The sequence below is a fragment of the Ixodes scapularis genome, unplaced genomic scaffold, assembly GCF_016920785.2.
Source record: "Ixodes scapularis isolate PalLabHiFi unplaced genomic scaffold, ASM1692078v2 PGA_scaffold8__174_contigs__length_109621045, whole genome shotgun sequence".
In the NCBI taxonomy this organism is placed as follows: Eukaryota; Metazoa; Arthropoda; class Arachnida; order Ixodida; family Ixodidae; genus Ixodes; species Ixodes scapularis.
In genome coordinates, this window is record NW_024609883.1 from 11,494,934 (window position 1) to 11,509,895 (window position 14,962).

The following is a 14,962-nucleotide window of genomic DNA, read 5'->3' on the forward strand; positions in this document are numbered from 1 at the left end:
GTTGTACGTTTGAAAGCTTGGCCCACATTGGTAAGTCAGTTAGAATTCGTTCAGACAGAACAAATCCTAACTGAAATTTCACCTCGCCGCTTTTTTTTTATTTTCTGCCTATCGTTATCACCTGTGCGAGAAAGGCATGTAAATTTGAGGAGGAAGCGTGAGTGGGCAAATGTAAGGTAGGGTCGTTGTCGCGGGTCCGCGTAAAAGAATGCGATGAAAAATATCTCGGGGTAGGGGGACAAATTCTACACAGAACTTTGTCTTTCCATTTTCGAGAGATGTATCAATATTTTTTTAATTAAAAGCAAACAACTTGTAATCGCAATTAGAAATTGAATTTATACAGTTTGACAAAATATTCAATTAATCTTAATTCGTCATTTTATACAATATCATACTCTATTTTAAGAAGAGTGATTGAGACATTAAGTTATTCTCCCATCTATTTGAGTCCGTCAAAGAAATATTACAAAGTTATTAGCGGAAAATAAACAGCCCAAGGACAAGCACAGAGTAGAAGGCGGTAGACACACACAGCGCTGTGTGTGTCTACCGCCTTCTACTCTGTCCTTGTCCCTGCGCTGTTTATTTTCCGCTAATATGAAGGACCAACTAGCCCAATCGTCAACACTACTATTCAAATATATGTATGTCCCTCTTAAGTTCAAACTGTCATGCTTTGTTTCCTTGTTTGTTCTTGTTTTAGGTAGAAGATAACCTGAAAATATGATGAAAATAATGTTTCTGGCAATCTTTGCTGCGCTGGTCACCCTGCACGTCGACGTCGACGGTAAATATAATATCGCGTACAAAACGCTGTCTGTCCTATAGGTGTCTATAAACATTGATAGGAATGTAGAGATAAGTACGATCTATCGTAGATTGAAAATATTTATATATGATGGAAGTATATGATTATCGAATCTGGTCACAACACATCCTCTAAATATTGGGACGCAAGCTATTTGCTCGTTCTTTCAGTTCCTGTAACCATATGCAGGCTAATTATAAATTTGTTTGACTTTGAACAACTATTTTTGTGCAGTGTTTCGCTCATGTTGCCATAGTAACCCTCCTAAAAAAAGTTTGGAATTCGAACAAGTGTCAAACTGGTCGACCCATTCAGACCATATGGTATTATGAGATTGTTGCACCCGTTTAATGCTAGTACCTTTTTGACACAGGTACCCGTCTAATAACGGCACCCGTTGATGCAGGTACACATTCGATACGGGTGCCCGTTCGATACGGCATTATATTTAAAAAAAAAAAAAACTTCTGTCCTCTGAGGAAACTTCCTTCTTAGTACTATATATGTGCCGTCTAAAATAGCTTCACCCCTTCTGAAGAAAACCGTTTGAAATTTCAACAGGTTCATACCGGTACCCGTTCAACCATAGAGGTATCTGTTTCGACCTTCGCTTAGCAGCATATCTGAGCTGTCATCGGTGTAATCAAAATACTCACAGGTTTAGTTAAACTGCTCAATGGTTTGGTCAAATCGTTTGCGCGCTTGATAACACCACTTTCCTGTTTGAGCGTAGCGGTAGGCGAACCTGTTGGTACCGCACCGAGAGGAGTGAACCGGTTTGAAACTGCTCACCAGTTTGTTCAGACCAGTGAGCAGTTCGATCAAATGGGTGAGCAGTTTGAACAAACCGGCTATTAGTTTGGATATACCACTGCTTCGTCACCATGGGGGTGGATGGCCCGATGTCAGGGACTTAATGCTGGGACTTGAACCCGTTCGAAAGTGTGACCGATGCTCTCTGCCGACCACCTCCGACCAGGTTCTCGCGAAAGTTGTACATGGTAAGCTCTGTTTACGCTTGTCGCAACTACACTCCGTTTCCCCTTCCGATACACCGCAGCGGACGCTACAACATCATTTGATCCAGCTGTCCAATTGTATCACGAGGCTAAGCGTCGCTTTGTCCTTCCCGAGGCTCACGCGCGACACTCCCACTGCTTTGGGTTGGCTCCGATTGCTGTAGCGTCTGATGCGGTCCTTTGTAAGGTGAAACAGAGCATATTGTGTCAGTCAATTTGTTATCACTACAATAAGCGCCTCGGTGTCCCTCTATCTGGTTTTGTCCGTGTGCTTACTTCCGAGATTTGCGCACAGCTCGTGCAGCTAACATTCGAATATGGCGTAGCGGTTAGGGGTGTAGTTTAACGATTTTTTATGGTAACTTATTTGCTTCAAAAGTGGCTGAACACGCCTATAGAAACGACTGTACCAGTCCCACAGATATTGTATAAAAAAACAAAACAAATTCACGAATATTTTGAATTTTCAAGTTTTGATCTCACCATGCTTCACGAACCAAGATCCGCTACTGGCAACATTGAAGTGTGACGAAAGAAGCGATAAATTATGTGCAGTAAACTACGTCCCCAGCTGATTAAAAGACGTTTACTAGTGGGAAAATAATCCTCGGAAGCTCATTCATTGAGAAGCAAGAAAAAACACTCGACATTCTCGGTTTAAGCCCAGCTGCGTGGCCTGAAATTCTGTACCATTTGTGATGTCCCACCCTTGGAAAACACGCGGAAATTTAAATGTTGTTTTCGCCATAATATTAATTTCCGGTTTTCTTAATAGCTATTTTGAATTTCAACACAATGAATAGCATACCCTGAGGTCTAAAATCCGGGTAATCAGAAAATTCAGTTTGGTTTGGTAGCTGAAGAAACAGCTGCAGTACCCTAGTTGATACTCCAGTTCATTTCCTGCGGGATGGAGCTTCCGCTGTCGGCCTCCTCGCCCGGCTCCCTTTATCTTATTTAGAACTCCACAAATCACACTGAGACAACGCCACTACTCGCCATGGCAAACCGGTTCCTATAATTAAAGTTGTGGAATGTCGCGCATGTACAGATTTATTGCTTATTCATCTCAACATTATGTTCATACTTGCTTATGTAGGGTTGTCAAGTTCTAATTAATAGACTAATGCGGTGTATCGTCCTAAGTAAGGTACTCTAATAAATTTGTGCTGAAGAAAGTGACACATGGTCGTTGTTTGTGTGTGCGGGGCCGTCCGATCTTAGACTGTACTCATTTGGAACTAATCAAGGGTTCGCCACAGTACCTGGATCGCCTGTTCCAAAGGGGGCAATCAAGTGGGTGTTCGTTTTGAACCGGTACCTGAACAGAACGAATGCACGTATCAAACGATTGGCGGTATGAAACGGGTACCCGCCTTAGCGAATGCTCATATCCCGTATTACCATATGACCCGAACGGGCCGATCAGTTTGCGACCTGTTCGAACTCTAACATCTTTTAGTAAGGCTTAGCACACGCAAATAACGAGCCTATGACGGTTTCTACAACAGAAATCCAGCAAAGTAGCTCGTTTAGGAAAATGCACTGCAAATGTCCATCATTTTTAACGTGATAACATTGCATAAACAAAAATTAACAGCACGTTCAAATCAACAACTCATTAAACCATATCTGGGCTTCATTGCACACCTTTAATAATAGGAACCCATTTGCCAAGGAGTGAAGTAGCGTGGTTTGGGTTTGAAGTGTGGAGGCCTAAATGGGGTAGAGTAGGTCAGGGGGGGGGGGTGGGGGGTGGAACGACTGCAGAACCGCCACCCTAAATCAGATCACGGTAACCCCTACGGCGGGCTTAATGCTTGCTGCAAGCGCTTTCCGCAACTCTCGAAAGTACCCAGAAGGAAACAAACACATGCAGGGACAGCCAAGGTGTTTAGTACCCCGATAACATGCTATAAAGGAAACACCGTACTCTGTTTCACTCCACGAAGGTCGGCATGGGACGATTCAAGCCATCAAAGTCAATTCAAGTCGTGCGAGTTTCACGCATGCTTCTAGGGAAAAGCCCAACGACGCTTAGTCACGTGACACGTTAACAGTGCTGGATTGACTTACGAACTGGTCAGCACTTTCAAACCGATTCGCCAGACCTTTGTGCGGTGTGAACTGGTTTGCATGCCGCTTCGATGAAACCGGAAAGCGGTTTGATTAGACCTATGAGCAGTTGAACTAAACCGATGAGCAGTTTGACCAATCCGTTGAGCGTTTTAATCAAACCTATGAGCAGTTTCGTTATACCGCGAAACGAAGGTTTGATCCGGTTACCGATATGCTTGAACGAGTATTAATTTGAATCTTTTCGAATTTTGAACTTTTTTTTTTCAATTAGGGAACTAAACCGGTTTTGCTGGCATTCCCTGCCCCCTCCGCACCGAGGGATGTAACCCCAACGCACTGACGAAGGAATGATCCGACGAAATTCTGATTGTAGTGTTTTTGCAGTTTATGTATTAATAAGGCTCGAGATGTTCAAGGAGGCACAAGCGAGAATATGAACAAAATAAGTTCTAGTGAGGAACTCAAATGACATTTTAAAGGTTGTCATTCGTTATGTTTTTCGCTTTATAGATGCAATCACTTTTACTGATGCGTTTTTGAGTTCCGGTTATCTAGTATTGGGTACCGTTTCATGGTTTCGTAAAATCCGCTCAGTTTTGCACGAAGCAAAAAGCTCAAGACAGGCCTAAGAATGTTCAAAGGATGGTAGATCTGTACTTCGTTCTTGAAACCTTTAACTGGGAAACCAGAGTTCGCGATGTATAACGTGTGACACCCATCAGTACAAAAGAATATGAGCGGATTACTTCGTTTTGACTGCCTACTTTAGTCTCCGAGGATACGGGACTGTAATTTGTTTTAAAGACTGACTAACCTTGAGCACTTTTTTTTTTGTAAATGATGTCGAAGCTTGTGTATGTTTTAAATCGAAACTGAGAAAAAAAGTCGATTGATGGGATATTTCTTTAGGTTCAGCTGAGAAATCGATCCCTACAATTTTTTAATACTTGTTTTCCCGCGTTCCACGCCAAACGTTAATCTCTAACCCTTAACAAGGGCTGTAACTTTCACACCAGATATATGTAACTAGTCGGGAACTTTTCCTATTGTATGCAAGTGAAGACCTTGAGTATTTCTACATCCGAACTCTACCATAAACCCGCACCTTTTGAATAAACTACAACTTTAGGAGAACGATCTTGCGAGATGAGTTAAAGTGGTTTCCACAGAATATTTTATTAATTATACTTTACAATTAAGTACAAGTATAAAATTCTAAAGTTATGGGCCCCTCTTCTTTAATTACAGGAGGTATTGAATGCAAGCTTCTTTACAAGGTTTCAGAAAAGTAAACTAATTATGATCTTCAAACTTACTATATAAGGTTTATGTTGAGTGAAGTGTGATATTTTTCAACCCACCGCGGCTTCCTTCCTGTTGCTGTTTTGGAGCTTTTTTCTCAGTCGCTTTGTTTGTATTAGATTTGTGAAATATCTAAAAAACACGACTTTTTGAAAGTTGTAAACCATAAAGGTAGAATATATTTTCGCGCCACGTTTAACGCAACAGTTTTTTTTTATTTTTGAAAGCCTGTTATAATTTTTGCAAGATGTCAGTAGTTTTGTTCTAATTATTTTTCTAGAATAATAACTGTTTTCCGTGTTCCAGAACCCCTGAATGAGAGTGATCTGCTTTTTTATCTTCTTTACTAAGCAATGTAGGTACTGTTGGTACTTGCTATTGCAGTGTCGAGCGATCACATGTTCATATTCTAATTGTCCACGTTCATTTAATAAAATTATACACTATAGGTATTTACCCACAAAGATACATTAATCAAATAATAATTATTTAGGATAGATGTAGCTCCAGGGTGTATCGCTGTTTGTATCACACCTGGTGTTTCTGCGAAGAATTCTAAAAGTTTCTAAAAGTAGGGTGTTCTAGGAAAGGAAATATTTTGAGAACAAACTGGCGGGCGTCACACATTGAAAGATTATACAAACTAGTAAAATAACTATTTAAACTTAGATATTTAATTTTTAGTAGGTGAATATAATAAACGTGGTTTCAATTAGAAACAGAAGAGAAGTTGCGCGTGCGCGAAACGTACCACTCGAGCAGCAGGCGCAAGAACGGCGATAAGAAAACGCGTATTGCAATCTTATCATTCATGTTTTCGCCACATCTTTAAGTACAAAATATATTCAGATATTTTCATCTGGACGGAATTGTGGAACATGCTTGAAAGATAACGACTTCATTTTCGCGTTCTTTTATTACAGGATGGATTCTGAAACCCGGGCATGAATATGATTGCTACATGGCAATCGCTAACGCGAGTGATAGAGTGTGTCGCAACCATGGTCAAGATGTAAGTAAAATTTCGGCAGATCCTTTATTGTTAGCACTTATAATCGGCCCTAAAAAAGGTATGCACAATGCATCAACGGCCGGAATGTTGATCAGCATTGCTCCAATGTTCTGCATACAGGTGAAAGGGAGCGGTCGAGACTTTCAAACATTTCTGTCAGGCTTCGGTAGAGTCTTTAAGAGCAAAACAATTAAAATATGCTGCCAAACGTTTGCATCACCCTCGCTTGGCACAGCATTTTATTGATCGGCCTATAAAAAAACTACCAAGGGCTGTAAAACACCCAATTTACTCTTTCTCGCGTAAGTTGCAGCGTGGTGGCGCTAGTATACAAATAGCCCTCAAACACTTCCAGTTCCCAGCTAGACGGCGGGTTTCGCTGTATTTGCGAGATTAAATCTACGCGCTGTTTTTTCAGAAAATGGTCTTTCATGTTACTCTTGCAGAAAATTCACCGTTATGGTGGAACAATGATGCATAAAGATGACTCGGACTGGGAGTGCGCCAGGGCTGCCGAATAAATAACGCCACTGAGCTTGTTGCCAAAAAAAAAAAGAAAGGCGAATAGAAAGTAAGATATTGCTCTCTGAGCATGCAAAATGAGAAACCGTGTAGAGTCACGTGGGGTCGGCAAGCGCCTGACGAAGACTAGCGTCGCTTCAAAGGCTCTCTTTTGCTACAAAAATGGTTCTCGTGCGGCTATCTGCGGCCCAATATGTTTTATAAAAATATCAGTTACGAGCTTTATTTGGAGGCTTGCACCACTGGATGGTAAAAGTCCACCCTTTCGCTGGCCCTGAAATCGCCTGCTTTTACCGATCTATTTTAGTTTGGACTGTACATTAGAATTCTAGGGAGTAAAGTGCTGAGCGTTGAGGGACATCAGCTTCGAGTGTAAGTGGCACTAAATGCTAAAGATGGATGCACGAGTGAAAGAAGAAATCATGACAAGAATCAAACATATGGAAACACAACGCAAAGCCAGAATCTAAATCCGCAGTTCATGAACTTTAAAGAATAAACTATACATATTTTCTAGATGTTTATAAAAATATGAGCTCCCTGCACCGGAATAATATAAAGAGCGTTACCGTACAATCGATTGACGCAACCGAGCTCCAAAAGTGTCATAAATAGTTATATTGCAAAAAGAAAAGAGTGCAAAGGTCGAGTTTTTCCTTTTATAAATACCCAAATTTATTCAAAGAATACCTACGTTTTAACATAGAAAAGCTTGCATCAATTTAGTTGTAAGTCTATTGTTAGCTATTTTATTGTTTCGCTGTATTAACACGAAACTATAATTTATAGAGGCGATTTTGTGCTGTACCGCGCGCCTAACGTTTTCGAAACGTCGCTATGTCGTTGTCCTTGATTTGCTGCTAGTGTCTAAGAGGCACTGCTAGAAGAGGTAACGAAATTGTTTTCGCCGCACCAATTATTCAGCATAAAACGGAAGTTTTTTTCTAAAATGCATGCTATTCTAATCTGCAAGGTACAGCAAGTTACGAACAAGTCACGAGTACCCAATGAATTTTTTGTCTACTTCTGCTGTATTTTGACCCAAAATAAATTGGCAACGGCTCTATAACGCATTTTATTTTGTCCTTTCAGGGATTTTTCTTTTTCAACTTTCACACTTGTTCAGCACGATGCAAACCTGGTAACATCGAACGGCGACTGCCTTCGGGAATAACGTGCGACGAGAACTATTCGTACAGGGACGGTAGTGTGGTGAGACATTTATTATTAAGTCGAAAATAATTTCAGGTTACCCTTACCAAGGATAATTGATAAGAACTTGCTGGAACGGACGCCCATTGCATGTGGCAATGAGGGGGGTGAAGCCTACCTGCAGTCAATGTTGTATATTCGTATGCAAAGTAGGAGCCAAGTTTTCTCTTGTGTTCATGTTGTGCTTTATTACTCTTCTTCGGATATCTTTCGGAAGCGTGCACAAGCAACCGCACCTAGCACGCCAGCGGCATCTGTCATATGTTCGGCTTATATCAAGGTGCGTCTCATGTATTTGCAAAGCGCACCGCGATCTTCCTAAAAGCAAGCCTACCAACTCGCTCCTCTCTCCACGAAGAGCTCACGCTCGACCTCCCGATCTCGCTCGCGGCTCCGGTCTCACTGGGGCCGGCCGCTTCTTGGGCGCCAACATCTGCTCCAGGACCATCAAAGACGAAACACTATTGGGGCATCCTTCCATAATAAACCCCTCTCTTTCAACAATTTTTCACTGCCCCCTCTCCTAAACCAAAGGTAATATTTCGAGCTTCGACTATAAAAATCACTTCCTTTGCTTTCCCTTCTGATAAAACTCTACAGGGCTGGGCAGTATCGCGATAATATCTGGGAGATACTTTTAAGTATCTTATCTCTGTATCGAGATAAGCTTAAAAAAATGTATTTGTATCTCAGTAGTGAAAAACATTAACAGTGTATCGCTTGTATCGCTATACTTTGCCAGATTTAGGCATCTCGTTACAATCGTTACGCCTTTCGTTATGCTTGGCACGCTGTCTTTACCGTTCTCTAACTGTGTGGTTCATCAAAGGTAACATGTTTTCTTTAGCGGCATTAAGCTAAGGAAAGATTTCGAGGTAAGGGCAACAGCATAAAATTGCACAGAAAGAAAGTACGAGCATAAATTACTATTCGTATTCGCCACGAGCTACACTCACCCCACCTAGCTCCGTTCGGGTACAAACGCATTTTTATAAGTATCTGTATCTCTATTCCGGAATACTTTTCCGCCGGGTTTGCAGAAGTATCTCAGAGATATCCCATTGCATAAAAAACAAATGTGTCTCATTATATGTATTTTGGGCCTTAAAATACATGTATCTCAGTATTTGTAATCCCGAATACTTTCTGAAGTATCTCTGCTCAGCCCTGATACCCTACTGCTACTTCAGCAAGTGTTTGTGCAAGGCGTTTCAGCTAACTTGTGCCAAAACTTAAGACAAGGTCGAGCTCTAAGCGTGTCGAACTAACGCATTATCGCTAACAGTCATTTTGAGCAAGTCAGGGTATTGTCGCGATGTTCAAAACTGCTTAATTAACAAAAAATTAATGACATAACTTTTCGCATATTATTTTGTGATTGAATCCCCCCATACAAAACGTCTATTCCGTGTTGAGAAATATCATACAGTTTGTTTTCCATCGGAGTAGTCTACGAGTATCTAGTTGTTTCAATCTATTAAGAAAGCGCGAGATAGCAAAAAAATATCTCGTGACTAATGGCTCAGACATCACAGTTCACCCGTGGGTAGTCACGAGGGACTTTCGGTGAACCTTTCCCTTTACATAAAATTTTAATAAATTGGGCACAGAATAGGGCTACCTCAATGAAAACTATTTAATGAGAGTTTTCTTGAAACGCACTGCACGTTTTTTGAAGGATTTACCAAAAAACGATCCACTAAGAAGTTAACTAATCCAGTTTTATTAATAGGTCAGTTTGGCATACACCGTAAAATAGGCTGTGTCGTTAGCACTTCCCAAATACATGCGAAATGCACCGCAATTATAGGGCCTTTTCGCACTCAAGCACCTTTTGCGGGCAGAGGAACAATGCCACTGAAGGGCGCATGGGAACTTGTTTCTTGTTACTTAAAGACGTCACAAGGTTGCGGAACACTGTAATATCACGCGACAACATGGTGTCCTGCTAAGTGACTATGTTACAATATATTTTCACCTGATATTAGTGTCAAGTGATGCCACCTGATGTGACGCCACATTGCTACGTTATGGTATGAGATGAAGTCACGTAAGCAAATAACGTCAGTGCCACGTGACCTTATATCTGATGCCACACTAGGGCTGTGTTCCAAATCTTACCCTAATGGATTCGAGTTACTCCGGCGGATCGCGTCACGTGACAGCACAAATTCAAAAACGCTGGACGCGGGTAGGTTTCAGAACGACAAGGGTACAAAACCCTTACCCTGGAGTATGATCGAGTGAATTTTGGAACTGGGCCCTAGTGTTACTTCATGATGGCACCTGATGTGACGTTACCACATGAAGCGCTTCACAGGACGCTGTGACGCCCCTATGTCACGTGTCTTCAACGGGCTCTTGTAACGTCATGATGTCGCCCAAGGTCGAAATACCACGTGGCGTTATAGGTCACAATGTTGTGTCAAACTACAGGTTGAGTGGAAGGGATTGATGGCTGTTTGAAGGCACGACATAGATCGGTTTCTGAACACATCGAGCTAAAAATTGGCACAGAAATGGCAAATAGAACGTCCATTAAGATTATACAAGATTCACCGCACAAACTGTCCAGAGTAGCAAGTTAGAAATGAAAAACTTGAGGTCCGTATCCTACGGTGTCTGTGTGCTCACCAAAGGCGTCTGAGTGAAGCAACTGCTGTTAAATCTCGGCATTAATCTCCGCGTCGACAGGTGGGGGCCGGCCGTGGAAGGCGCCGAGTACCGCATTTTCAGCGTAAACTTTGGTGATGACAGCACTGTTGTTTGTGGCTTGTTTTGGAGGTTTCCCTCCTCGTTGTGGCGCCTCACCCAGCGTAGAGCTTTAAGACAGCACGGAGGTCGCCGCTAAAGCAGCTCCCGAAAACGTCGGTGGACGCCTTTGGTCCTCTGACAGCCCCCGTATTAGAGGGCAACTTTCACTCGCTCCTTGGGAACTAAGCGCACCACGAAGATGGCTTGCATTCCAAAGAAGCGCGGATAAAAGTTAAAGACAAGAAAAGAAAAGCGGTGAAAACAAGAGACTGCAAAGCAGACGACATAAGCCGAAAATAATTGTCGAAGCGAATAAGACCAGAAAACAAATCTGTTTTGTTCTCGTTTCACCTTCGACTTTTATATTTTAATTAAAAAAAAAATAATGTACTGAAAATGCACGAAAAAAACCAAACAAAAACGAGTCGCTTCTAGCTCATAAACATCGTCTGCTATAATGTCGAGGTCGAGGGAAGCGCTCGTCATGGCCGCCTGTAGTGAGCCTTGGTCTGAATAGAGGGTCCATCTCAAACCATGGTTAGCATTTGCTATCTAGTGGCTGAAGCCTTCTGTGGGGATCGGTCGCAAGTGCGCATGGTCTGAGTTTTCGCGTGGCCGAAGGGAAAGCAGGAGAGAAGGCGGAGACGTCAGCAGACGTTTAACACTTTCGGTCCCTCCTGGCAGCTCGTGTTGCTAATGCGACCCATAAACCACGTGAGCTTGATCGAGCAGTTAGAAGCTCTCTGTAACACTGGCTCTCTAGCCGCCTGCGATCTCACGTGTCGCCATCTGTCGGTTGTTGCGCCAATCAGATGCCTTTCGATAGCAGGGAAGTTTTTCATTTTTAACTTTTTATTCGGGCAAATTCATTCAGTTATACATGTATGCCGTTAGCGCACGTTCTTCGGCCATCTTTGCAGAAATTCTTGGCTCAATACCTTCAGAGGTGGAGTTATCTGGTCCCTTTACCGATCCCTTTGCTTCGCTCTCTATATCCTTAAGTGAATGTCATAGTGTCGCGTGACGTCACCATGCCAACTACCGACGTGGTGTCACGTCACGCGATGTCCCATCACGTCACGTACCGGGCAGAAAGGAGTTTTAAATGGTGGGCAGTGTTGTGCCTCCTCTGTCAACATAACAGCCTCCCCCGCGCAGGATTTCCCTCAAATCTCGCCCGCACAACCCACCAGCGACTCATTGCAGCCTCTAACTGCCCAACCTAAAAACAAAAGAAACAATCAAGCTCCTTTTTGTACTGCATGTACAGTACAAAAAGTTCTTGTTGGCAATTCTTCAACTGCCAAGAATGACCTATTTGATTCGGTCACGTTGCGGTGGCCAGTGTATCGGCCTAACAGGAAGATATTTGCATGTTCATCTCACGAGCCACTTTCTGGAAGTCTCAAAGGTCTCCTCTGAATCGTATCATCACACAGTAGCCCATGCATGCACCTGCCCTGACTGCGCCCCCCCCCCCCCCCCCCCTCATTCCTACAAAACAGAAGTCATAGGCACACACACCAGCAAGCTTGGAGGAGGAATGATTGCATCTTGGAAGATCAAGCAGTCCTTCCCATAATGTGTCCAGGCCTTCACTTTAGCTTTCGACGGCAGAGTAGAATTTCCTATCGCCCGAGCCTCTTCCTTTTTGTCACCTCCGCTGTGTTGTCCTTTCTTCTTTTTTTTTGTGTCTCCAACTTAACTTCTTCTTACCTTCTTTTCCTTTTCTCTTGCCCCAGGGGGATACCGATGAATATCGGCAGATGTTGTCGCTTATTGAAATAATTGTTTATGTCTGCGTTCGTCCCACTCAACGTTTTTATTCGACCATTGTGTCTTGTTAAAACTAGCGAGAAAAAATGGGTGGAGTATGCAATTACACCTAGCGAGAAACATAATTTTAATGCGAAATAGAAATATGTGACCCAATCGCCTGTGATAGAATGAATTCGCAGTTTTCTAAATAGTTTAAAATACCTTGTGCAACATCTGTCGCATGTACTCACGAGAGGTGGGTACAGTGTAAAACCTTAATAATTATGAAAACGCGGCCGAAAAAAAGTGCACTAATTTTTATAAAACGTATTTTTCTTCTTCACAGGAATGCGTCCGTACAATTGGTCAAAACGACGATCGTCTATTATGCTATGGCTGCACACCTGATGTACTCAGTAAGCTGAGCAAATGGCAGTAGGGTCGAGATTTCTGGGCAGCATTCCGGCCTCGGGTGGCAGAGGTTAATCCAGACACCCCCGACGCTGCATATAAAACTGTCGGGTCTGATTGATGTCATGGCAGCAAGGTTGAGGTTCTTATTTTTCTTTTTATGATGGAAATAAATGGTTATATGTTAACTTTTGAAGTGTATTATAGATGAACTACAGGCGGTGATTTCGATCAAATAAAATAACGGGGACCTGGAGTGTCATCACAAAAATGACACCGCATGCCACAAACGGAAAGAAAGATAAAGAAAACGGGCCTGTTGATCAAATTCCTCTTAGCTCCAACAGTATTGAATTAACATTGGGTAACGTAATCCAATATTGAGACCGAATCGACAATATGTGCACAACATCGGTTAACATTCAAAGCATCACACTACTGTCGGGACAACATGGGTCAATCATTGGCAGATATCCCTAGCGAAAAATCCGGTATAACTTTTCACTATCCGGATTATGGAACCGGAAATTTGTTTTTGGAAACCCGAAATTCAGATTGCAGACAAAGGAATAATTTATAAAAACCTAAAATCCAGTTAGAGTCCAGATAGAATCCAGATAAATTTCCGGTTCCAAAATCCGGATAGCGAAAAGTTATACCAAATTTTTCGGTAGGGATATTGGCACCCTATTGACCTAACATTGCATTTCACGGAAGTGCAACAAGACCTCACGGTTGAACATTGACGGGTACCGATGTTGGACCTCGATTCAGTCAATGTTTCAGCCAATATTGAACTGTAGTGAACAGCCGGCGCCAGAAAAAGAGGAGGAAGAGCTCGAGACAGCTAGGGAATGACGTTCGTCCCGGCTGCGCCACTTGGCCCCTTCCCAAACTGCACAGACACGTTGAAAAGACGTCGAAAGAGCGTCTATGACGTCAGGAACCGCATGTCGAAAGAACTTCGAAAGTCTGAACGTCAGGTCCTTTCAACGTAATATGGAAAGGCTAATGTCTGGAAAAAAGCGTGGATTTTATGTCGTCACAACGTCCCACTGAACGACCTTAGAACGTCGAGTGCACATCTGAATTGGACGGGAAGTAAAATGATAGCGTTACATCAACGTTGACACATTGTTCCATATAACGACCATAAAACGTCGAGTATATGTCTAAACTGAACGGGATCTCAATTGAGAGCGTTATATTAACGACATCATAACACCCCATTTAACGACATTAAATGTCGAGCGCACGTCTGTGATAACGTTACGTAAACGTTGAAATAACGTCCCATTTAACAGCCATAAAACGTCAAGCATACGTTGAGACGGAACGGGATGTCATTTGATAACTGTCTCGACCTGAGTCACCATGAAACAATGGAGTCAACCGGATTTGGCTTCGTTGCTCGAAGCATGTGTAATCGGACCGAATAGACCATTCGCTAAATTCCCCAAGCGCCCCGGCCCGCACTCTAGGAATCGTGGGAACGGTTTTCCTTCAGCTCCCTTGTGATCGGTAATTTCGGCCACTTCCATGGTTACGCAGCTTTGGGTGTAAATCGGAGCCACCCTAAACAAGCGTCCTACATTGACCAAGGACCTGTCATATTGTCATGAATGACAAGTGATGAGGCGATAATAACTGAAGAAACTAAAGGTTTAATGGGGCAAACTAGTGCCCAAAAATAGAAAGGGAATTGAAGAAAGCAGAGCGTCGCGGGCGTCGAAATCGGCGTGACAGCAGAGTCGAACACTGGGGCGAAACTGACCTTGGCTCACCACGCGAAACCCCTTGTGTACACGCGTGGCCTTCTGGAATAATCGGCGTAGAAAGTTCGACGTGTAGAACATTTGGATCTCGAACAAGCAGCAGGATTCGCGAATTTTCCAGAACAATAAATTGCAGGAATAAACAAATACACGTTGCTCCCAGGAATCGAACCCTGGCTTTTCGCGTGGGATGCAGGCGCGAAAACCGTTAGGCCACGCGCGCGCTGCCTACTTCGCCAGCTGCGCGCACGGCATTACTGCCCCCTTTAAAAAGTGCATCGCCCCGATGCAGAATAAAAAAAAAAAA

General features: G+C 42.8%; 1 protein-coding gene across 1 annotated transcript; it reads left to right on the forward strand.

Annotated features, from left to right (window-relative positions):
• The first annotated feature begins 726 nt into the window (after window positions 1-726).
• LOC115325662 lies at window positions 727-12,908 on the forward strand. Its single transcript, XM_040207457.1, has 4 exons — window positions 727-790; window positions 6,135-6,223; window positions 7,838-7,957; window positions 12,816-12,908. Exons 1-4 carry the CDS (start codon window positions 727-729, stop codon window positions 12,906-12,908), a joined length of 366 nt encoding a protein of 121 aa, XP_040063391.1.
• The last annotated feature ends 2,054 nt before the right edge of the window (window positions 12,909-14,962 follow it).

Bases quoted from the DNA above. Each gene is read 5' to 3' on its own strand.
- LOC115325662 (XM_040207457.1), top strand. From the start codon at position 727: ATGATGAAAATAATGTTTCTGGCAATCTTTGCTGCGCTGGTCACCCTG. The intron at 6,224-7,837 runs GTAAGTAAAATT...TTGTCCTTTCAG, and splicing joins GTCGCAACCATGGTCAAGAT to GGATTTTTCTTTTTCAACTT. The intron at 7,958-12,815 runs GTGAGACATTTA...TCTTCTTCACAG, and splicing joins CGTACAGGGACGGTAGTGTG to GAATGCGTCCGTACAATTGG.